At 48.8% G+C, this 24,589-nt stretch overlaps 7 protein-coding genes across 7 annotated transcripts; 4 read left to right on the top strand and 3 right to left on the bottom strand.

The window, feature by feature from the left end:
• Positions 1-1,034: 1,034 nt before the first annotated feature.
• FMAN_07970 (uncharacterized protein) lies at positions 1,035-4,205 on the top strand (the record flags this gene model as incomplete). The annotated part of the gene is made up of 8 exons (XM_041821387.1): positions 1,035-1,131; positions 1,220-1,257; positions 1,308-1,487; positions 1,537-1,605; positions 1,662-1,733; positions 1,783-2,202; positions 2,250-3,887; positions 3,939-4,205. 8 exons carry the CDS (start codon positions 1,035-1,037, stop codon positions 4,203-4,205), a joined length of 2,781 nt encoding a protein of 926 aa, XP_041687172.1.
• A 4,510-nt stretch (positions 4,206-8,715) lies between these two features.
• FMAN_07969 (putative COP9 signalosome subunit 5 CSN5) lies at positions 8,716-9,790 on the top strand (the record flags this gene model as incomplete). Its single annotated transcript, XM_041821386.1, has 2 exons — positions 8,716-8,743; positions 8,796-9,790. The coding sequence occupies 2 exons, from the start codon at positions 8,716-8,718 to the stop codon at positions 9,788-9,790; spliced, it is 1,023 nt and encodes a 340-aa protein (XP_041687171.1).
• Positions 9,791-13,450: 3,660 nt separating this feature from the next.
• Positions 13,451-16,213, top strand: FMAN_07968 (uncharacterized protein; the record flags this gene model as incomplete). Its single annotated transcript, XM_041821385.1, has 2 exons — positions 13,451-13,570; positions 13,628-16,213. The coding sequence occupies 2 exons, from the start codon at positions 13,451-13,453 to the stop codon at positions 16,211-16,213; spliced, it is 2,706 nt and encodes a 901-aa protein (XP_041687170.1).
• A 787-nt stretch (positions 16,214-17,000) lies between these two features.
• On the top strand, positions 17,001-19,199 carry FMAN_07967 (uncharacterized protein; the record flags this gene model as incomplete). The annotated part of the gene is made up of 2 exons (XM_041821384.1): positions 17,001-17,737; positions 17,786-19,199. 2 exons carry the CDS (start codon positions 17,001-17,003, stop codon positions 19,197-19,199), a joined length of 2,151 nt encoding a protein of 716 aa, XP_041687169.1.
• A 387-nt stretch (positions 19,200-19,586) lies between these two features.
• On the bottom strand, positions 19,587-20,966 carry FMAN_07966 (uncharacterized protein; the record flags this gene model as incomplete). Its single annotated transcript, XM_041821383.1, has 1 exon — positions 19,587-20,966. One exon carries the CDS (start codon positions 20,964-20,966, stop codon positions 19,587-19,589), a length of 1,380 nt encoding a protein of 459 aa, XP_041687168.1.
• An 885-nt stretch (positions 20,967-21,851) lies between these two features.
• On the bottom strand, positions 21,852-22,638 carry FMAN_07965 (putative ribosomal protein S19.e, cytosolic; the record flags this gene model as incomplete). Its single annotated transcript, XM_041821382.1, has 3 exons — positions 21,852-22,207; positions 22,260-22,323; positions 22,606-22,638. 3 exons carry the CDS (start codon positions 22,636-22,638, stop codon positions 21,852-21,854), a joined length of 453 nt encoding a protein of 150 aa, XP_041687167.1.
• Positions 22,639-23,300: 662 nt separating this feature from the next.
• On the bottom strand, positions 23,301-24,335 carry FMAN_07964 (putative ZRT2-Zinc transporter II; the record flags this gene model as incomplete). Its single annotated transcript, XM_041821381.1, has 1 exon — positions 23,301-24,335. The coding sequence occupies one exon, from the start codon at positions 24,333-24,335 to the stop codon at positions 23,301-23,303; it is 1,035 nt and encodes a 344-aa protein (XP_041687166.1).
• Between the last annotated feature and the right edge of the window lie 254 nt (positions 24,336-24,589).

The raw sequence follows: 24,589 nt of genomic DNA, 5'->3' as shown, positions 1-24,589 counted from the left end.
CAATGCTGCCATTCGCTACGGCCTCAACGCTATCGTTTACAACTCCCGCACTTCTGATCATGTGGGTTTCACAACCAAACGGAATATTAGTGATCCTGGAGAGGTTTTCGGATAGATAAATAGATCCTTGGAGAGACAGCCCAATGGCAATCCCTGGTGAGACATCTTCCAACTCGCCCAGCATGCCGCTTTTGGTCAAGGGGTCCCCTGTGGCTCGTCTCCATGGCGCCAAACCTCACAAGGCGTCCTATCCTGACACTGCGTTTGCGACAATATGTCAGGGGTTGTGATACTCTCAAAGCCGCGGGTAACGCCATGGCTGAATAGTCCTAACCCCCGGCCCCCAACGGCCAATATCACAGTTGCAGAGGCTGCGAGTGACATATCGAGACTCAGCCGCTTCTAATAGTTTGCTGCTCGAGCCTCAACTCCACGGAATATGCCGTCTCTCGACTTGTCACCAGTGGCCTATCACCGTTGCAATATTGTGAGGCTGCATGCAGGAGGTCAAGAATAGTCACACACGTTCACACCCCTTGATACCAGGCCAGGGGGGAGACGGGAAAACCCAGGACCTCTTTTCTAAGTGATTAAAAAGTTTAGGCAAGTTTAGTATAGCTTAGGAAGCCTTTAGACCAGTTTATTTTAGTACCCTCATTCAATGTCAGAAGTTTTTCTTCTCCTTGAGGCAGGCTCTGGACTCAAGAATGAAGGGGCTCTGCACTTCCTGAAAGGTCTAGGTCTCCGGTGGCAAAAGGAATGGTGCTATCAAGCGCGTATATTAAGATATAGTTGCAAATCGGAGCCTAGGCTCTGCGTTCTCATAGGATGCTCGCGTTACACCCTTTCAGCTTGATGTCCAGCTCCTTTTTGGTCAGGCTGCGGCTCCTTTGTGACATATGCCGTAGGGTTTGCTTGTGGTTTATTAGCGTGGAGAAGAACCACCTGTCGGTCTGAAGGACTTTGACCCTTTCTATTTCCTTCATCCTGCGTTTTGTCACTTTCTCTCCATCACAGCTCTGCATATTTGAACCATGGTATTTCCCGCTCGTCTTCTCCCTTGCTTCATTCAGTCATTGACACCTGTCATAGGCACACGGAGGGCACTGGGATCCCAACTCTGTTGGAAATGTAAGTCAGCTTCGATTTCATCTGCAGAGAACCGGTATTAACAAGATCAAGTATAATCAGACACCACCCCCTGCTGTACCTCACCAAGCCCACGGCGGTGCGTATACTCCAGGCAGCTCGGTCGTTGTAAGTATCTATATATCTCGATTACCCTCCCAGTCTCTCATGCTTTACAGTCTTACCAGAACCAACCGTACACTCATCCATATCAACAAGCTGTATCGCCTTCTACAAGCCCACTCTCGGCCCAGTCCCACAGCTATCCTGCTTCTCCTGGCTCACTAGGATACCAACATTCTATTCCTCTTGGACAACCCCAGACTCACAATACAATGCAGTACCAACAGCCATCTATGGTCAGTAACTACACATCCTCTACTGTGGCACTCGCTGACAAGAGAGCAGGCCTACAATGGTCAACAGGGTGTCATCTATCAACAGGGTTCTAGCAGTGGTCAGCAGGACGGACCAATGGTAAAGCTCTTCCGTGGTTGCTTTTGTTTCTAGTCTCTAAATTGAACATTTCTTAGCAGAACAAAGGTGCCATTGTCCCCGTAACTACCACGCCTCTCACGACTTCGACCAGTCCAAATGAGAAAGAAGTGAATACTCTCCCATTTTATCCCAAGTGCCTGCTGACAATGCTTTCAGGTTTCTGAAAAGGAGTTTCCTGTCAAGCTCAAAGGAAGCAAGCACTTCTTTGACTCGCGATCCATCTACCGATGGCGCAACCCTGTATTGTACCAGAAGCCTGGTTACACTTACACGAACAGTGAGGTCAAGTTGAGACATAGAGACTATGCGGGTCGCGTCTCCTTCAAGCCTCGTTCAGATCGGTATCTGCACCACAATGATGGCTACCTTCGTAACATGTATGTTGCATGTGTTGATTCCATCTATGAAGGCCCTGGTACTTCGACTTGGAAGAGAACTTATGTTCGCAAGGTCGCTCCGATGAAGGTGCGCATTGCTACATGGATCATTGACTTTAGCTACGACCCCAAGAGTTGGGAAGATTGGGGTATCATGGTGCTGAGAACTTTCCCGGCTGCTATTGCCATGGCTCTTGTTGTAAGTTGCATGTTGACAAGATATTATGACAAGTACATTGACATCAGCAGTTCTGGGATGGCAAGCCTAATGTCATCAAGCGAAACCTCGCTTATGCTCCTGTTCTTTACAGGTATCACGGTGACGCCAAGGTCTGGAGCAACCTGCTCGAGAACCGCAAAGGTCTATCCCTCATGGCTCGCAACAACCAGATCTATCGCATGCTGCGACCTCGCTATCTCTGCTTCCTTCGTGAGCCATTCAACGATGAGAACAGAGGAGTAGATGTCCGTAGTGTTGTCGAGTGGGAGAACAATGATGGACAAGACACAAACCTTGCCTATCTCTTTGTTGCCTACTCTACTGAGCACTTTAGCCATAGCTCTGAGCAGGACATGATGGCTCTTCATCACATCGCCGAGACCGCTTGTCGAGCTGCAAAGCTTCCTGCCTACTGGATCGCTTGTAGCTGCATGCGCGATGAGAATGAGCTTGAGTCTGATGTTTATCGCATCTCAGATGTTCTCCGCGGTTCAGACAGGATGGTAATTGCTGTTGGAAGGGGTAAAGGCTCCAAGACTGGACACTCAGGCAAGGCCAATACTGAGTCTCTTCTTCGTGAGTGGGGAAGTCGAATGTGGACTTTCCCCGAGGTTCTACTGAGCCCAGGCCGAACTATCTCAGTTTACACTCGTGACGGAAACCTCGAGTCCCCCCTGGTTGTTGCCAAGAACCAGTTCGCTGCTCTGGTTTGGACGTATATGGACTCTGATATGGCTCGCCATCTGATTGATCATTATCTCGGTTCAATCAACCTGAGTCGTCTGGAGCAAGCTGTTCTGGCACTCAAGTGTCTTTACAGCCGACATACTACGGAGTATCTCCCTGGTGACCAGGCTTATGCCCTCATGGGCCTCTTGAGACTTCGACCTCAAGTTGACCGAACCGACACTGCCTTCCAGGCTTTCTCAAGACTGTCCTTGGCAAACGACTCTGACAGACTCCTCGAGAGGTACATCTGCACACTGCCTCGAGACAAGGATCAGCCATGGTACGACATGGAGGATGCCTATGAGTCATCTCTCTGGGACATCACTCCTTACTGTCAGGTAGCTGGTATCGCTGACAATGATACCATCATTATCGATGGTGCCTGGGGCATCTCTATCCGCTGGAAGACTTTCTACCCCGTGTACTGGTCTACTGGACCGTCTTGGAAGAGGTACTTCGCAGCATTGGCAGTTGAATGGAACGGAGTCTTCTTCGTCATTGCAATTGCACTCATCGCAAGTGGTGCATCCGCTAGCAGCTCTTCTGGCACTTCCTCTAGCAGCCCGTATGGTTATTCCACCGGCGCCACCGCTACTTCTGGAACTGCCATTATTGCTCCTGGTGTCATCTTCCTCCTCCTGTTCGTCTGGATCTGGTTGATCACACCGAACCTGGTTCGAGTCATCTACGGTGGCAAGTTTGCTGATACTCAAGCCGAAATGTTTGGCTTTGAAGGACATCTCAATGCGCCCACTATTGAGAGATCCATCTTTGGAGGTAACTTTGGTCGCTTCTCCTGGAGCACTAATGGAAGCCCCCTCAGCCGAAGCGTCGTTAACGATGATGGCGAGCGCGTGGGCGTCGATCCTTACAAGGATCCCGAGGTGAGGATGAAGGTTGAGGCAGCCAAGCAAGCTCGCCCCGGCGACATGAGGGTGAGTCACTTTATCTTCTGTGGCGTTTTGATTGTTGACTAACAATGACAGATTTTCACTCTTGTGGATACGTACAACATGGAGTTGACCTTGTTCGAGGCTGTCAGGCCACCTGTCACTCTCATGTTCTGTGCTTCCGAGGGTGGCATGCAGCGAGCTATTGGATGCTCTTATGAGTGGGAGACTCAGACTATGTATCGCGAGACTGTCCTCAGAATGCCCACAACAGCCTTGAACCGAATGGATCGTGTTCCTCGATTCCGCATGGGCATTCAACGACTTGTGTATCCTTCTACTCCGTTGAACGGGGCTGTCTAAGTATTATGGAATTCTGGCTTGTATAATTGTTTTCTTCACTGTAATTCGTCAAAGATCGATCATCAGTCAGTCTGTTTGTATCTAATCTACTTTTCATTTCTTCGAATTTCGTAAACTTTATATGGTGTGAAGTAAAGCAAAACATAGTTTCACCAGCCTTTATAAAGCCCTGCCCCTCGCTTTAGAGGCTATTTTCTCTCTTAGTTTCATCTTTAGTGACCTGGCGAAGCAGGAAGCCAGGCTATATCCTTTGTACACAAACACAGTCGCGCCAATGATGAACCCATAGCAATGAAGCTATCCAACCTGCAGGGTAGAGATGCCCACGCAGGCAGTCCACGTAGTGGGTTGTTTGTTATACTGGGAACTGAGGCACAGAATAAGACATGCCACTATTGTGGTGAACGTCACTTTTTTCTTCCTCTGCTTGCTTATCCCTACCTTCAAGGGAATCCAAATCTTGCCCCTTACCCTGAAGTTTCTCAGGTTATTTACCGGGATGAGGTGTTGAGATTATCGAGTTGAACTAAGTATTATCAAAAGAAATAGTATATTAGGACAGAAACTTACTTTCGAGCGAAAGCTGAACCATGATCTTGGCTGTCTTGGATCCTTTGATGCCAACTATACCCCGTAAACTTGAACGAATCGATACCCTCCTTTGCTCATTTTCTCCCATGCAATTTGTCTCAAAGGGTGCCCGCCTTGGTCATGCTGGTATTGAGGGGCTATTGCAGAATTGTGAGGGTCGGCGGTGGTAGAATGCGAGTTTTTTATGTTTGTGTCGTTGACCTCAAGTTGATTTCGCAATGCCAAAGTCGTGAAAGGTATGTCACAGCATTAGCTTAATTAGGCTGAGGCAACCCGAGCAGGATAAAAAGACTAACCTATGAGAGAGACAAGTTCTGTGTGAAACTTGGAAAACTTGTTGGCAGTCCTGAGTTCATATGGAGATGGTAGCTGAGTATCACATGAGGTTCGATGTCCCGGTGATAACTATCGCGTGTTAAGGGCGATCAAAGAAATCGATGAAAGTGACATAACTTGACATATATCCCGAATAGCTCAAATCTTGTTACCGAGGCGCCGGCTTCCCTAGATGAAGTATAGGGAGGTCAGCTTGCGCTGAGTGAGTAAAGTCAGAAGTTACCACGTCTCATCCTCGGGCTCTGAACCCTCAGAAGTTCACTAAGTCTTCATTGTGACACCCACCTTATAATAGACATAATAGCAAACAGCTAGAATGCTCTAAGAGATGTGACCAGCGTCAGTAATTTGGGCTATGATCGTGGAACGGCATGACATGATGTGTATCGAGTATTAAAGGCTAGTCAGAGGCGTGTCGGTGATATTGTGGCTGTCGAAAGGACGAGAGGGGTTATTGTACTCAATGGAATAATATGAGGAACACAGGAAGACCTCTCAAGGTGGTGAGTCAGGAGAGGCGGGTGGGAGATGGTGATGGAGCTTGTCGATGAGAAGAAGTCAAAAAGATTGAGAGTGAGGTTGATGAGGTAGAATCAAGAATTGAAGAGAGGAGGGGAGACGAGTCGATATACTCATGGTCTTGCTCCCGTGCAACTTCCCTTCGTTGTCGATGATTTGTAAAAGCTGCAGTAGCAACAGGCGTGGAACACGACTTTCGGTATCAATGAACAATTAGAGGAAACTGCCCCTGGGACTCATTTCTCAACCCGAGACTTGGTCAAATGGGAAAGCCATTTTTTACGTTGGGAGAGACAGCATGTGAATAGGTATCTACTCTTACCATCGCCGACCTTATATGAATCAACGAGCTCATATCATTAAGCATTTATGGGATCAAACATTGCCATAGCACACAGGCCTCGTAGGCATGAACATCACCTTTGAGCCGCTCTTGCCACACGTCTTCCAACTTCCCGAATCATAATACAGGAAGTAACATCTGCAGTGTTGTGGCTGACAAGATAGGTAGGCAGGTACCTTACGCATTGCAACTATTTCGTTGTCTACTAAGGGAGGAACGTCCTGTTCCAGACAAACCCTGTTTCAGTTGATGGGTAAGAGGCACATTCCCACGATAATTGAAGTGCATTAAGTTGACAGCAAGTCTGTTTCCATCTTCTTATTGATTTGCTACTCATTGCAAATCCCAAAGCCCTTGTAACGATGTTGACTACGTGGGTATCTTAAGGGTAGCAAGGTAGGTAGTGCTTGTGAAATTCTCAACACGGCACTCTTTTCTGCCTACCTAGATAGCTGAGTTGGAGAAGAAGTTCCATTGCTTTATGAGTCAAGTTCTATGATATTTTGGGAACTCGCTATGGAAGTAAGAGCAGCCGATAATGTGAATGAATGTGGATTTTTTTGGAAGTGATCATGCTGTAGGGGCAACCCTTCCCTAGGTATATTACAACCTTCGGAAACAACACCGTACGCTTGAAGAAAGATCTCTTGTCGATTAAAGCTGCCGAGCAGCGCCACGTATATCGCTACCTCTTCATCTGAGTTAGATAAGGCAATTAGGCATCTGCGTAAGGTAGTTTCTTTAGCTTACCTGCCTACATGGGCACCTAGTAGTTGTAGGAGGTTCAGCGCTTCCAGGTGTCGTAATCCATCCATGAACAGAGCCTTCCATTGAGGACATCGCACCTCGCTGGTACTCAAGGACAATCGGTGTGTTTTCCAGAGAGTCGTAGGGTTTCAGCTTTTCCTAAGATTAGCGTCACGAATAAACATTTTCTATTATTATTTGCTTCCATTCACTGTATTTGTTTATGCAATTTAGTCTTTACAGAGGAAAGGTTATCATGGATATCCTGCAAGAGCGCCGACTTGTTGCAAGTTTTCTAACCCCCCATAAATGCAACACCCCATTTAACCATACCTCAAGCCTTATTTACTCCTCTCCCCTCTCCCCCTCTTCCTTCTTCTTTTTCTTCTTCTTCTCCGTGTCCCAGCAAGGCGGGTAGTTTGTCGAGAGATAGTTACCACTCGACTCAGTTGCGCCTATGATGAGACCACGGGACCCTGGTGAAGCTTTCCTATCTACGGATAGATTCGCAAAACAGAGGGATTATATCCTGCCTGCTTGTGTGGTCACTGAGGCACGAATAATTCAGTCAATTCTTACCTTGTGGTTTCTTCTTAGCCCCTGTCCCCACTGCACCGATTTGCGAATACCTTCTACCCATTCACTGCTAGTACAGTACCCAGCTTGGTTGAGAGATCAAGAGGGACCTGGATAAACATAGTCGAAGTCATGGTAGTGTTTTATATGTCGTTTTCGCTAGGTCTTGTAGTGATCCTGGGCGAAATTTGTGGAAATTCCTAAGAGAGGTACAGGTCAGCTTGTGCTGAGTGAGAGGCGCGGTCGCTTGCAATATCTCATCGTTCGGCTCTGAACCCTCAGTATGATCAACGTCTGAATCATCAACCGCCTTCAACTGAGAGCTGAAGTTCCGTGTAATGTTTACAACACTGTAAATCGGCTCACATATTCGCTCGAAAGCAGAAAGCCTGGGCGGGCACCTTGTGTGAAGTCAGCGAGCAAGAGAGCAGGGCCAACCGAAAGAGTCGAAGTGCTCAAGCTCATTGGTAGGTACTATTATGTAGCGAGACCTGTTCGCAATGGAACAGCCAGGGAGTAAAGGGAACATATCAAGATGCTGGGAGAAAATGGGAGAAGCCATGGAGAAGGGAGAGTAGGATAACCCATCCTTCTTGATTCATTGCACGCCCCGAGCGAGAGTCGCTCCAGAAAGGCCTACTGTGACAGATCATATCGAGTGAATGAATACCATGTCAACTATACCGTGCCACGGATCAGCTCTCATTGCTTCTTAGGCTTTTGGGAACATTGCTGCCTGGCACAGTGTAGTCTCACCCTATAAAATACACTTTTTATGTGTACATATAACCACCATGCGACTCACAAATCTCTTGATTTACTTTTCTCCTTCACTCACATCTGAGCTGGCAGTTATTTATCACTGTTACCACTGAACATAGTCGCGCCAATGATGAACCCATGGAATGCATTTAGCAGGATGACAACAAAGTCTCCAAAGCTGCCCGCTATTAGATGGGTACTGAGATCCGCATTTGACTTTTGCGTTTCGTTTATTGTTATGCATGCAAGCAAGTGTCTTCATTTTCATAATTCAGACGCCTGGTCTATTTATACCATTTACATGAGGTGGCAGTATCTCTCTATTGCCTCCCTGATAAAGAGGAGAGGCATATACGGTAACAAGTAACATGAATAATATAGGAATGAAGCACAACAAAGTAGCAAATTAGAGACATACCATGCTACCTCTTCACTACCTAAAAGTAAGGTAGACTTTTAAAATAAGATTGTTCAATATCGACTCCAGGGCGTCTCTGTGGATATCAATGTACATAGGTACCTTCAAGGAGCTCTTATCGATAAGAGGCGGGGCATCCTGTCTGCCTGGAACCAACGTCAACTAGCTGTGTCTCACACCCTGCCTTCGCATCTTATCAAACATCCGGAGTCTTCACGATGGAGGCATCTGCTTTGAAGGCCTGGGGTATGTCTCACTGTTGAAATCTGCAAAAGTCTGTAGCTAACATACGTGCCAGAGTTGGACAACAATGTCCAGCTAGTCGATCCCAAACGCGATGCTCTCTACAACTTCGACGCCGATGCTCAGAAGGCCATAAACAACGACAAGGCATGGAAGCAAACACCAGACTACTTCAAGCATGTACGAATAAGCGCTACTGCTCTTATAAAAATGACCATGCACGCGCGATCCGGCGGCAACCTCGAGGTCATGGGCTTGATGCAAGGCTACACCCACCAGGACACATTTATCGTCACCGACGCATTCCGACTGCCCGTTGAAGGAACAGAGACTCGTGTCAACGCTCAAGGCGAAGCGAATGAATATCTTGTCGAGTATCTTGATCTATGTCGAGCGCAGGGTCGACAGGAGAACGTGGTGGGCTGGTACCACAGTCACCCAGGCTACGGATGCTGGCTGAGCGGTATCGATGTCGATACAGAGGCCATGCAGCAGAAGTGGCAGGATCCTTTCCTTGCCGTCGTTATCGACCCTGACCGTACTATCAACTCAGGTAAGGTCGACATCGGCGCTTTCAGAACCTACCCGGAGGACCACCAGGCCGGTAATGGCACAACCACCTCTGATGGCTTCCAGGCAGTGCCGCTCGCCAAGGCTGCCGAGTTTGGTGCTCATGCGAACCGTTACTACAGTCTCGAAGTGTCCCATTTCAAAAGCTCTCTCGACTCGCATCTCCTCGAGCTCCTCTGGCATAAGTACTGGGTACAGACTCTTAGCCAGAACCCACTGATCACCAACCGCGACTATGGCAACAAGCAGATGCTCGATTTGAGCTCCAAGATCAAGGAAGCGACAACAGGCATTACGAGAAGCCGAAATGGACAAGGCATGATGGGTACAAGCCATAAGAGCTCCGACAAGGCTGTGGACAAGTTGGCAAGGGAAGCCAGCCTCATTGCATCTAAGGAGAGGTCTGGTCTGGTTGCTAATCAGGTCAAGGCTAGCGTTTTCAACGACCTTGGATCAAAGGCTGAAGAATCAACATCGTGAAAAGGAATGACAATGGGATTATGGGAATGCATGTAGCATAACGAATCGGCATAGATGGCGTTCAGAGGTGAAATAGGCAATCTTTACTTTTACCTGCGCTTAGAATCTTAAGTGCATTCTTCCTCCGTATTGCATCAGTATGGTAAGATAGGTGTTTGGCCTTCAGGTGTCCTTAAGAAGGGGTTTCCGATGGTGTGACTACTTCCAAGAAGTCAGTAGATTACAACACAGCCTGCCCAGTCAATAGCCTCCCTAATTGATGATTCACTAATTGACAAATTTCGCTTCATCCAGACACAGATAGATCTAGGCGAGGTGGATAAAATAAGTGGGTAGAGGATCGCCGACTTTATGGATAAGCGTAAAACTCGGCAGCACAAAGAACAAAGAGCTAGGCTTTCAGTTATATTCTTATACACATCATGATGAGAATGTGTGACGGTATTGACCGCGGGAGATCCTTTCATTGAATTGGGTTAGTATAGCGCTATTCGTTTGTGCTTCTTGATATCCGTTGGTGTTGGTGTCGGGGCTATGTTCAACAGTTACGATGAGATATTCTCGCATTACACGGTACAGTTAAACGAAATTATACAACGCATCAAATGAAACTAGAATGGGAAGAAAGATATATCTCACGCATTCTCCATCCATCGTGACCACAAATAAAGTCTTGCTAGCCAAACAATGTCGAGAAATCGACACCACGTCGACTTGGCAACGAGAACTACCCTAGAGATCGATGGTTCATCTGAACGGGATGCCTCCCTCAGAAGATACTACGGACAGGAACACAATGAGACACTGCATTATAGATGATACTTTTTGTCACTGTAGCAGATGGAAGCTTGCATAGCCTGTAGCCATGTGCCGCGTCCAGCCATCGGCAGTGTTACCAATGGCAGTTCAAAAAGACAGAGATGATGAGTCTCCAGGAATCTAGATGCTACGCTTGTGCAACTGAGCACGTTGTGGCTCGAGCTTGACTGGGCAACGATCGCCTAGCAGCCGAACGCACGACAACCCGAGAGGGAAAAGCGATGCGTGGTGATTTAGGCTGAGGAGATCAATCGGTATTATGTAGGATAAAATTCAAACTCAAAGACTCATTTCCTTCCGTGTGTCGGTCCTTTTTCCTGTCAAGAAACACGAAGTAGTAAATTGAAGTAGCTGAAAGGAGACGCTGCTTGTGTGGGCAGAGTGTGATGGGAGGGATGCATTGATGCGTTCAGTGGCTCAAAGCTAAACCTGACTGACGAAACACTGCCAAGACGTCAGTCACCCTTGGTTACAGTTCGGTACGAAACTCATCGGATCGACGTCTCAGTCTCTCTCACTCATCACATGCTGTGGTTGTGGTTGTTTTACGCGGGAATTGCCTCGACAGCGCTGATGCACTGACTGCCAATGTGACTGAAGACAAGAGCTCCATGGATTGGATGCTTGCTGACGATATCGGGCAGCTGTTGGATATGCCGTATCCAGAGATGCCAGCCAGATTCGATGTAATCCTTGCCGTAGCTCTACACCATCTTTTCTTCGAAATTTTCCTAATTCATGGCAACCTGACCGGTTTTGGGTTGCGATGAAACCCCAGCAGACCTGACGTCGGTTCTCTTTTTTCTTAGGAGCTCAAGCTGTGATGTGACGTCATGAAGCGCTCACTTTAACGTTGAGCTAACGAAAGCTTTGACACGATCGCGGCATTGGCCACGATCAAGATCAGCCCACGCGGCCAGTTAATTAACCTGGAGATTACGGAGTAGTCTAACCTACCATGCCCAGTCTCGTACAGCACCCGTAGAGAATTAGGAAATGAAGGGGGGAATCAGGGCACGCGATGTGTCGACTTCAATCGACAAAACGTCAAATTAGGCCATTACGTGTCATTGGGTCTGGCAATTGAGCTATGACGATTTGCAGCTCATGAGCTGGGGTTTACCTATGAGGCCATCATGTTAAAAGCCAGTGGAGAACGTGGGGAGCGAGCTAAACAGTAACAGCTCCTCCAGCTCCGTCTGCCAGCTTTAAAATTCATCATTCCAGCCAAGAATGGGCATCCTTGTTTTTTAGTTGACGGGCAGAAAAGATATCGGAGGCTCATTGACATCCTTGTCGATTCCTTCAGCATCAGCTCTGAACTGCCTGCAAGGTGGAAATTATTATCATGGGACAGGGCAGATCATCGACGGAATCCACATTGGCGATCCGGAGGACCTCGGGAATAAGAAGATATCAATTTTTTAAAGATACAACGTCAGAGTCAAATGCCAAAGTCAATGCCAATGCCATGTCACTCTTTTCGATTCAGTAACAGCACGCAAAACACAAGAATACCGGAAGACAAGACGTACAGAGTCAGACCTGCACCACCGGCCAATCCTTGGCAGAGGAAGCAGACGAAAGAGCAGAAAAAAAATGCACCTTGCATTTGACTAGACTGGTGCCCGTAGTGTTGTCTTACCAGGCTTTGATTCAGCGAACCAGCCAGGGGTCTGTGAGACATGTCGCAACATTTGATGGATTTGCCTGGGGCAACCTTCGTTATGGGCCCATTATATAGACAGTGAATGCAATGAATAATATCATCAGCAGCGAAGAGCAAGCCGTGGCTGGCGATTATCAACGGCTGTCATCTTGTTGCTGGTCAAGAGGTCTAGATCGTCGTCGAGGTAGCATCGCGAAGGGTATAAACATCGAGACTTAACCGTCTCCCCTGACGCGGCGAAACGCCTCTAATTGGAGATCGAACAGCATCATCATCGCAACGCAAAAGAGTCTAGAGCCCACCCCTGTTATCTTCAGCTGCTGCCCTGGTACATTTTCCCTTCCCTTTTTCCCGCTTGTTTGCAGCTCGATCATCTGCTCGACCCCTGCTCAAGTTGGAAGGGTGCCTTGCTTGGCCGTAGGATCCGCTCCGGATTTCAGTGTCATAGCCAAGCAGGGGGGTAGCAGAAATCAGTGATTCAATGAATGTATGCCGATGCCAGTCCCAATGCCAGTGCTCAGAAAGAGTGCCTTGTTGAGAAACGATAGCGCATTGAGGTGCCTGTATTGTAAAATTGGTCTATAGCCTGGCCAGTAGCGTGCGTTGGCGCTGGGCTTGGTCAAAACAGTGGTGGGCATCTTTGTGAATCGACCGATGACGTCCTCGATCAACATCGTCGCCCTTAGCAAACGTCAACGTCACTGACCACACTCCCTTTCTCCAGCCCAGCCCAGCCAAGAACAAGCCAACCATTGCCCGGATCCAGCCATTACCGTGTAACTCTCGTACCTGCCTGTCACAGGCAGTCCCCCTTAGAAAAGTATATCTAATCCTGTCTCTCTCCTGCCTCGTACCAAGAGCTCTTTCTCTATTTCATATCCCGTCCAATATCAATTCCTACCTAATACAATACCCAACTGCTTTGTGATACCCATCCCTTACCAGAGGATACCAAACAACAGTTTCTTCATTTGTTACCTACGTCTACGCTACGCTTCGCAACGCATCGCTTCCTGCCCCTCTCATAATAAGATCGACTTCTATTTCGTCTCTTATCCACTACATCATCACCTCAACTCTAAAAAGAGTTACCGTCCTAACATCTTTTAACGTCATACTTTCCGGTGGCTTAACGACTTAATAACGAGATACCCCATACACTTTTGCCCATCATGCCCGGTGCCCCAGACGTCAACAAACCTACAGACATCAAGACGAAGGAGGCCGATGTCAACCGAAAGCTCCAAGTCTACGGTATCATTTCTGCCTTCCAGAACGGCAAGGTTCCTTCAGTGAGTATTCTCTTGACGATTCTGCCACTTCTCACATCCTAATGCATTCTCCTCCAGAACGACCAAATCGATGTCGCTCTAAGCAGTTTCCTCGCCTCTCGCGCCCTCTCTGGTCGCCACGAGAAGCTCTCCGCCGAGGGCCAAGAGCTCGTCAAGGATGCTGCCAACGCCATCAAGCAAGCCAAGTACCTCCTTCTCTCCAAGAACGAGGGCAACCTGATTCAGGATTTCATCTGGCAGACCACTCAGTTTGACCCCAAGAGTGTCAACACACCCAATGCCCCCATCAGCAAGGACGCTGCCAAGCAGGATGGTGACCAAGCTCTTGAAGGGTTGAGAACCCTGGGCCAGCTTCTCATCACCAACGGACAGTTCCGAAAGCTTCTTTCTGATGCTACAGTCCTCTTCCGCGATATGGCTGGCGATGCTGCTACCAACGCCGCTGCCCGTGTCCGCCCCTCTCAGGAGCAGCTCCGACAGATCGATGAGCCTGCTCAAGACAACGTCTGGCATGAGGCTCCCGACTTTTCCAAGGATAACCTGAAGCAGCAGGCTAAGGGCTTCTACAGTGGAAACCCCAAGGAGGATGTTAAGGACGTCGCTTCCGCTGGAATCAACGCTGCCGCTCCCGGACAGCTCCAGCAGAACCAGCAGTCCAATGCTCAGCAGGGCACCTACCCTCAGGTCACCACCGGTACCGAGACCGGTAGTGTGCCTGCTTCAACCGACGCCGCTCGTGACGCCGCTCGCCAGACTGACCCCCAGGCTGGTAAGAGTGCCGCCAAGCAGGCTGCTGAGGCCAAGATTGACAACAAGATCGACCCCGAGACCAAGGAGAACATCCTGCAGCGCAACGAGGAGTACCGCCGCAAGGCCCGCAACTACTTCGACAAGAAGATGCCTCAGGAGCGTAAGGACCAGACCATCTGGCGTCTCAAGAAGATGATTCTGGAGTGCCAGCAGCATGAGGACTACTCTCAGGCCATTCAGACTCTTCTTCGCCTGGCTGAGAATTACAGCCGCCACGGCCGCACTCTTGGCCAGGGCTCTACCGATACTGCTAAGGACGCACGCGGTGGCCTTGCTGCCGCCGAGCGTGACCTCCGCACTATCATTGAGCGATTCGCCAACGGCACCTCCACTGAGGATCTTTGGGAGGCCATTGGCCAGATCTACCGCGACGCCGATAACGACCGTGAGCTCAAGGACTGGTTCAAGGCTATGGATTCTTACATCCGCCGATGCCTCCTTCAGCAGGGTTACATCCTCGAGGATGAGTCCACTCGTGAGTGGGATCAACTCTACGACAAGGGACGATACCTTCTCCGCAACAAATATCGCGGCCACACCGACCGTGTTGTCGATGAGATCAAGTTCCTCGCCGACCAGTTCGACCAGGATCCTCAGAACCATGCTTTTGCCGAGTCTCTCCAGAAGCTGTTCAAGGACCTTGGCAACGACCAGGATGGCAAGCCTGTCTTCAAGCCTCATCTGCTCAAGGACTTGAGGGATGTCATTCTCCCTGCCGCCCTTGAGAACATTGCCTACATCCCAATTCCCCGAATTGAGTACACCGACTCCCAGGTTGATGCTATCATCGAGAACCTAGTCCTCGAGAGTGACAACTTTGCCCCCAACATCTTCGAGGTCTCCAGCGAGCACTACTTCCGATGGGGTCGCAAGAAGATCGCCAACAAGAATCACCAGACCGTTGAGGTAAAGGTTGCTGGCATCCAGATGGATCTTCGTGATGTGAGCTTCCACATCAAGCGCAAGCAAGGCTTCCCTACCATCACCGATACTGGTGTTGCTGACATCATCCTCCCTGGCGATGGCTTCTCCTTCAAGATGAAGGTGTCTACCGCCGACAAGAAGGATCGCCAGAACTACTTCAAGGTTGAGAAGGTTGATGTTGACTTCAACAAGCTCCAAATCAAGGTCAAGAAGTCGAACCATAAGCTGCTCTTCTCTTTGTTCAAGCCTTTCATGCTCAAGGTTATTCGCCCTCCTCTGCAGAAGGCTGTTGAGAAGGCTATCAAGGATCAGTGCAACAAGTTTGACCAGCTGCTGTTCCAGGTGAAGCAGGAGGCTGAACGTGCTGCTGCTGAGGCCAAGAACAACCCCGAGAACGCCCCCAACATCTACAACCGTTACTACACTGCTGCCCAGCAACAGTTCACTAAGGGCAAGAAGAAGGCTGAGGCGGCTGCTTCTGATAAGAAGGCCAACATTGCCATGACCAAGGAGGACAGCATCTTCCCCAACATTGACCTCCCTGGTGGCATCAGCACCAAGGCTACCGAGTATAAGGAGCTTGCCCGTAAGGGTGATAAGTGGGAGAGTCCTGTCTTCTCTATCGGCTCCGCCAAGAAGAGCACTGACATTCCTTCCGCCCCCAAGATCCAGCGCAAGGCTCACCCCGTGTCAGATCTTGGACCTAAGAACACTTCCAACGCTGACTACGACTTCTACCCTGCTGGTGGTAACACCCACACTGGTAATGGCGCGTTGAATGGCGGCAATGGTCTCCAGATTGGCAACGGTGCTGTTAATGGCAAGCACCCTGCTGGTTACACCAATGGCCAGACCGGCCTGCCCACTAGCCAGGCTCCTCTCACCACGGGTCATATCAATCCCGTTTAAATCCAATGTGACAGAGTTGTCAGCTAGGCACAGGAAAAATAATAGTGGAGGATTGTTGACGTTATACCCATGCTCATGTACTTGAGTTGTCTTTATTCTCTTTGTTTTTGATACCACACTGGAAGCAACGACGATGGGTGGATAAAGCACGATGCGAGGATTGTGCTTGGTTAGGGAAAACTACAGGTTTATTAATTAGTGATGTGACGGCCGTTTCCTTTGTTACGAAGGTATACACGATTGGTTGATAGTTGAAATTGATGCTCTACCTTTAATGTGTTTTGTTTTATTGTCATGTGATGTCGTGACATGATCGTTGGAAAGGTGTTGACGATCAAACATTTTAACAAGCGCTCTCTTTGAAACTCTTTAGGCGGCCCTTTATGCGATGAAAGGCTTCATTGTTGAACAGTATGTAAAGAATGAAGTAAAGACCTACCTTTGAAGCCGTAATCAAACGTCAACGATCATAGTGGGGTTGTACAGAAAAGGTTTAGCGAGTACAGCCTCAAGACTACGTCACCACACCATGAGGGTAAGGCACTCCATGATTCTTGCCCTCTGAGGCCTCATTCACTTGTTCATTGATCTAAAGTTTAACAGTGAATCCTCCACTAAAAGTCAGTGGATCTTCCTCATAGCAGACACTATATCCACTGTGATCACTGGAGCATCCCATCACATCCATCAAAAACCGCTGAAAAAAGCACATCTCACACGTCTATTTATTGAGACTTCATCTCCCTTCCTCTCTACGCCGTACGCCCTCGATGTGACATGAGATATCATGACGTCTACAAATCTCGCACCTGAGCAGGTTCATGCCTTGTTTGATATCCTCACGCACCACGAAACATACGCAGAAATACAGAGCTTCAAGTATCCAGATGCAGTCACAGGCTATGGCTATCCTTTCTCAAGAGCAACGGTTGAGCCTCAAACCTCACAAAGCGCACCCCCGAGCACAGGATGGAGGAGCTGGGCTGGAACACCTGTGAGCTCAAGACCAGGAACGCCAAAGCAAGGAGCTGCGAAAGACGTCAAGGAAACTCCTAGCGATGATGACGACAAGAAACCTTCTTCATCACCTATTCTTCATACCATGTTAACGCGGTTCATTCTAAAACTTCCGGGTGTGCGAGATCTACCACGCGAGTTTTGGTCTGTTAGAGTGCAGGGCTTGTTGACGAGACTCGGAGAGGCAGAATTGTCAGAGAGCTATGATAAGGGTGCTTTGGGGACGAGAAAGGTGCTTGCGACTGGGTCGAGTGGACTTCTTGAGATGGTTGGTCGAGGAGTTCTTGGCGGTGTCAAGAAAACAAATCGACACGATAAGTCTTCGGATAAGGAGGTTGAGTATGATCGGGCCAAGGCTGCAGACCTGGCAAAGGCGTGGGATGATGTTGTTGAAGGCTTGGTCTATGGAGGTTTGGCAGATGAGATGTTTGATCATTTCAGCAAAACTTCGGATCTCGAGAGTCACTCTCCAGTCATTGGAGCAGCTGCTGAATATGCCATCATCCAGTGAGTTCCACACGAGATATTCTCTGCCTCCCACTAACAAAACCAAAGCCTCGCTACCTTCATCCACCACATCTTTGTCCTCTCCCCAGAAGGCCAATATCTTCTCAAACTCCTCGAAAATGTCCACAACCTCATCCCCTACAAGATGGTCAAGCAGACTCTACGGATGGGCAATGCCGCTAGTATGATTAGCGCCATGATGCGCCTACTCCTTGCAAAGTTGAGCGTTACGAGCGTCACCAACTGGATCGGCTTGACCGCTAATGCCGACGATGGCATGAACCTCTTGCAGCGTATCATCTCATTAGTGTTGTCGTGGGACGCTGGAGAGTTCCGAAAGAGTGCTGACAAGGTGGAGAGAGCTAAGGATCGACCAAGTGACGAGATGCTTGAAGCTATTCGTCAGTATATCACCATGAGTCGTGATGAGCATAAGACGGTTCGTAATGCCAGCGAGGAACATGCTCAGTCTATCATCACTGCTATTTTTAACGGGTCCAATCCCATGTTAGCAACTCAGCTTGATGATCAGAAGCACGCGCAGTGTCTCGAGTATTATTCTGCTCTTCTCTCCGTGCGCGATCGTGAAAGCATCACAACAGCCTTCTGTCGTCAGCCTCCTGATCTCTTTACCGCCACTATCAAGGATCTATTTGCCGCCTATGAACCCATGATCCGCATGGTACACTCCCAGATAGATTTGCGGGAGCATGTCGAAGCGGGTCAATTGTTCATCGATGAGTTTATCAAGGCTGGCAAGCCGAAGAAGGACGGTAGCATGCCAACTGTGGACGATTACGTTGGTCTCTTCATGAGAAACCGAGAGCTCATGTATAGATGGGTTCATGCCTTTGCGGCATCATGTCCTGATGTTTGGGAAGAGATGAATAAATGGACCAACGATGCCGTACTAAAGTTTCGCCAGGAAAGGAAGCCTGTTCAAAAGACGAGCAATGCCGATGCTGGAGAGCAGGCGAGTAATGGTACTGTTGATGTGAGTGCGATGGACGATCAGCTGAATAAGCTATTTCAGTCGGTTCCTGAGAAGTCCCAAAAGGATGTTCTCATTTCATTGGATAACCACGCCGCATATCTTGCTCAAGTCGAGGCCCTTTCTCTCTGCCGCCTACAGCGGATCATTGACTCAGACGATTCAGAATCAGGCAACATGTCAGGCCCAGGCATTTATCTCTCCCGATGGCAGAGTTTAATCGAAGACACGGCTATAACACCAGAAAAGCCAAAGGGACCTGTCAGGCATGGAAAAGATGTCAAGAATGCACTTACTATGGGCAAAATTGGAGTTGAAGGCACGGAAAAGGGGAGAGAGGAAGCCCTTCAAGCAGCGATCGAAGAAGCTGAGGAGGGACCTGAAGCTCCCGATATAGATGTGGTGATAAAAGAGCTGGCAGATGGGTTCAAAAAGCTGCTACAGGAGAGCGCTGGGAAGCATGTGGAGTAATGCAGGTTGAAGCTGTTCACAAGCGAAGGTCTTATGAATGATAGAAGAAACGAATACACATGAATACAAGGTAAACAGTTGATAGCAAGTTTTACCAAAACTAAGATAGTGCTGTGAAATCATAAACGTGATGATACATCGATGCTGTGATCTTCTGACAAATATTCCCCCTTTCGCGATAGATCCCTGCAGTATCCTCCCGTTTCGCGGTCTGAGAAGTATAGTAGACTCTTGATCTCACACAGACATTGTTGGCTTCAGCCTTCCAAAAACTTGTGGCGCCTTGACAGAATTTCTGTGTCCTTTAACAGCACTCAGATAGTTGCCGTGTGCTTTATCTTGTAAGTATTCTCATAGAACACCTCTTGATTATTTGATGGCATTGAATCAGCGAGTAGAGCGAGATCGTGAAGTGGCATTGGCCGTGGACCTCCCTTGAGGAGCTTCAGTTGAATGGCGTCCCAATGGTCCCGAGTTGTATCGTCGTGGTGAGCGGTCTCTGACTGACTGTGCCCGACGCTTGGGAGAAACACTCCTTGCTCTCGAGCCATTCTTATCGTGTGGTTCACGAAACAGTCTTTTCTGCGCACGAGGAAACGTATGTCGTTGCCGCTGTCGATTGTCACCCTCGAGGAAATCTGCTGGCGCTTCTATAACCGGCGTCGCTGGTAGGGGCTTGCTGACTTTTGCAGCATCGAGAGACTTCTTGGCATTGACTCTGATACTGGCAAACTCGACGATAGCTGATCTGGCACCTTCTGGGCAGTCTTTCATCTGGCCTACTCTATAAGCGAGACCATCCAGATAATCATCGATCTCTTGATTCCATGAAATTGGTGATGTCGATCGAATGTGGGTAAGGTCAATCTTGTCAACCTCTTCTTTGGCACCCTCGTCGTCGGATATGACTTCTATGTCAGAATCGTCAGGCAGGATGTCTCCAAAGTCGTAGTCTTGAGGCTCAAACTCCTGTGCTCCCAAGGGCTCGCCAGGTTTTCGGTTTCGATCTATTGGTCTGAGGATGTACTTCTTCATCACGAGGCGAGGCTTCCATACAAGTCTGATGGTAACTCCAGTGGCATCTTGCAGTTTCTGCACAAGAGACTTGCAAGGTTTGCAGTACTTGCGAGAGAAATACACCTCGAGAACTGGACGCGATCCATCTTCCCAGCGAGCTCGTCGAAGTTGGTTCAGTTGCTTCATCGTGACGTTGTTAAAGTCCTTTGTGATCTCGAAAGTCTGAAGAAGAACACAAATACCATGAACTGCGAGTTTGACTTCAACATGAGACCCGAGAAAGATGCCCTCAGTGTTTCCCACTCTTCGGCCAGGATTGTCAAACGGTCTTCTCATGTTCAAACCAAGGGTCTTACCCATGGACACGACTCGCCTGGTCCAAATACTATTTGGAAGAATGCCTCTCTTCTTGTCCAATACATCGCCGTATTTCCCAAGACCATGACCTGATTCAGCTGCCGCTAAGACAACACGCTGAGATGTTGCAGATACGATGGAAGTGAACCCTGTGGTTTTGTTTTCGAGTTGCGCTTCAATTCTGGATCTCCCTATAACGGTCTTTGCTCGACGGTGGCTAAAGACGAAGGAGATATTAGCCCCGAGGACTTGAACTGTAAGCTTTGTGGTTTCAGGATCGATGACATGGTGGAAGTATATAAGGGGTGATGGGCTGCTAATAGCAGACACAAAGACTGGAAGAACCTCTTCAACTTCATCCGAGCTTGACGCTGCTGACTGCAGTGTGGTCATTTTAAATATTCGGAAAGGGGAGTTGTGCCTGTGAGTGAAAGGTGTATGAGTTTCTTAGAGTAGTATATAACTTTCATGAAGGAGTTGAGGACTTGAGGTTGAAGTTGTAACACACTTACAGATCACTCCACTCGAGAAGCAGATTTTAGTGAAGAGAGCGAAGGATAAAATGCATCGTGATTCAGGGATGCTTCAGCGAACGTGGATAAATTTGATGATTTGCTTTGCACAAGTTGTGCTCTTGAGAGAAACACGCACAACTCTTCAAAGCCGGGCCATACCTGACAATATAAGAGTATTCTTCGAGATCAAACAGAGGATGAGTGCTTAGTTGTATCTTGAAATTCGTAACTCGTAACACGTGGAAATGGAGTTGCAAAGAGAAAGCTCGGCGCTTTAAAAGAAGCCAAATCAGAGAACTCACGATAACCTCACTTTGCCAAGAATAAGAGAAGATGAATCCTTGAGATCAGAAACTGTCTCATGAGATGTTGAAGAGAAACAGAAATCATGAAGAGAAGAGGGGAAAGAGAAAAGCGCATGCAAAGATGTGCCTTGCTTGACCCTATCTCCAGGAGGTGGTGGTTAAAAAGAGATCAAGGAGAGATCATGAGGAGAAGAGAGGATAAAGAGGGGTAAAGGGAACTCTTTCACAACTCGAATTCAGGTTGCGACCATGAAACACACAAGCACATTAGAGATACACATTCACAAGAGCAGATCGACCATAAAATGAACGACAAGTTGGACGGGTCCAATTTGACCAAACCGAATGACCCAGTGTCGGGGGAATCTCATTCATACATGACAAAATCTATGACCCAACGCCCAATTCCATTGCCATTGCTACCTTTGACTTTGACCGGAAACCGCCAGTTTTTTAGTTTACTCGTCATCCTCCTCCTCCTCGGCCTCAGCGGTGGTCTGGGCAATTCGGTCCAAATCACGCTGTCCGGCCTGGGTGATGCGGCGGCCACCCTTGTCCTCGTCCTGCTCAAGGACACCGATCTTCTCAAGAGCCTGCATGACCTTTCGGTCGACGGAGCCGGAGGCATCGACGTGCTTGGAGGGGCGGCTGCCACGGTTCTTGGCAGTGCCGTGGACCTTGCGGAGACGGCCAACACCGACGGTCTTGCGGAGGTAGACGTGGCGGGCGATGGAGGCGGCACGGACGTAGAACCAGTCAATGTCCTGGGGAGGGAGCTCCTTAGCAGGACCAGTCTTGACGGTATCGACCCAACCTGAGAAGAAGTCAGTATTGAACAAATACAGAAAGAGTTCAGAATGCCTTACCGGGGATGGGAAGCTTGCCCTGACGCTTCAAGAAAGCAGAGTAGGCAGTGATGAACTTCTGCGCCTGCAGTCACAAAACCCATTAGCATGATTCCGTCGTCAGAAGTCTTTCGACTCCCTCGCGCCTGCTCCTCAATCCCATTTGTACCCAGCCCTTTGAACACAGCAGCCGACACAGCGTTTCAATTATTTTGTGGTATATAATCATCGCGCTGCGTCAGCGCCATGGCGGGCAAGCGGTTCTCTTGGAAGATTGCGTCGCCAAGTCGTCGAGTAGAGATCGTGTGATATTTTCGAAGAGTATTTCGTTTCCTGTGATGGGTTTTGTTTTTCAGGGAGTACCTACATCGACATCGCGAACGGTAACTCCGCCGGCCATTTTTGCGGTATTGTTGGGTTGGGTGGGTGAAAGGGGAGTTTGGTCGTTGGGTGTGGTTGTCGAAGCGTCGCGATAGTTGAGCTCGAAGATCTCAATTTGCTAGAATCGTGATCGAAATCTCAACTATTGTCGCTTAATTTGGTTCGGCCCTATTTTGCAAGCACACACAAATTTTTCTCAAATCTTCGGCATTGATTGGTGGGTCCCATAATTTCTATGTACTGTGTGATATACAGTGTCTAGATTCTTTGCACTGTATGGCAGTGGAGCCCTCTTGTTGAACATCACCACTGACTTGAACCACTGTCCAAATTAGGCACATGTTCATGTAAGTGATTGGGTCCTGATCATCTGTGGCATCTGTGCAACTATTCACTCTCACGTGGTTCCACGTCGGGACTTTTACTTCGTCTACGTCACTTGCTGTTCACAATCTTCAACGAGGCAAACACTAGTTGATTCACTAGGTATTCACGACTTCAAGCGAAGAAAAAGGCTCTATTTCCTGGCCATAACTAATAGTAACAGGGTCGAAGAAGCAGACCAGGTATCAATTCTATCCGTCTAACGCAATGCCAAATGACTTTATTATGACCCAACCTTGTTCGGGTATACACCTCGAGAATATCCATTTTAACCACTTTCTTCCACACGAATCTCCTTTAAGCCCACTTGGCAAGAATGGCCATGACAGTGACACCAAAGGCAACGCATGCAAATGCGAGCAACAGGATCCTGATCGGGGCCTTGCGCATGTAAGGGTTGAACATGAACTCGTGGGCGAGGAGCTCTACAAGACCAGTGTACATGAGGATACCTGCACTGATAGCGTCGAAGATACCGTTTGTAAGCTTCTGGTCGTTGGCGTTGTTGGGCTTGGCTCCTATGCCAGCCGCGATACCAATGGGAGTTGACAGAGCAAAGATGCAGCCGAGCAGGTAGGGCATCCACTGTCGGTTACTGGGCCAAGGAGCGACGGCCAGACGAGAACCGAGACCAAGACCCTCGAACATCTGATGGAAGACGAGAACAATCAAGAGAACGGTTAGCTCGTCGGAGGCGATCGTGCCGAGAGTAAGACCGATGAAGACACTGTGAAACACGACACCGAATTCGAGAATGAAGATCGCGAGCAGCTGGCCAGCAAGCCCGCCCTGAGCATCACCCTCCTTGTGCTCACGGCCGTGAGCGAGGTGGCTGTCGCCACCAGGGGCATAGCCAGACCCCCTACGTTCACCGTTCTCGATGTCAGGGTTGCTGGGCTGCTTCTTGGCGATAAAGTCCATAGCAGGATCGAGCTCGTGGTCAATCTCCATTGAGTGGTTGTGCTCCATGTCGGCGTTGCTGAGACGAGCGGCGAGCATTTCGACAAAGAACATGACAATGACAGTCATAAGCGCGATGGCTTCAGCCCAATCGTAACCGCCCAATCTATCTTCGAGACAGGGGTCGGTCAAGTTCTCGACAGCAGGAACAAGCAGGTGCATGAAAGCTGTCGCTATGATGACTCCAGTACCAATGAACTTGCAAATAAAAAAGGTCATCTTAGGAACGGGGATTGTCTTTTGGCGTGCCAGGAAAATGGGCAAGAGTGCGCCGATAGCCGAAGAGGCCATGATGATGAAGATGGAGCCAATTCGAAGACCTCGTCGGCCGAGATCGACGGCCTCACCGCTGCAGGTATCAGCGTCGGCCATTTTGACAATTTATGGATGCCGAGAAGGATAAAGGTAAGGATGCAGAGAGCAGGGTCTTATAGGAAGCGCGAGACGGAGAAAAGAGGCGCGGGCCTACAGGTAATAGGTGATGTGAGGTTGTAGTCGGAAAATATGTCGTCAAATGCCAAGGCGCAAAGATGCGAAGCCAAGGATTATACAGATGCGTTGTTCCCTAAAAAGGAAGCGACCAAGGGTAATCGCGCTGTATGATTCGAACGGAGTCGAAACGCCAA

This window comes from Fusarium mangiferae, assembly GCF_900044065.1.
Source record: "Fusarium mangiferae strain MRC7560 genome assembly, contig: FMAN_scaffold012, whole genome shotgun sequence".
Classification (NCBI taxonomy): Eukaryota; Fungi; Ascomycota; class Sordariomycetes; order Hypocreales; family Nectriaceae; genus Fusarium; species Fusarium mangiferae.
Note: the sequence above shows the minus strand (reverse complement) of the source record. Positions and strands in the feature narration are given on the sequence as shown.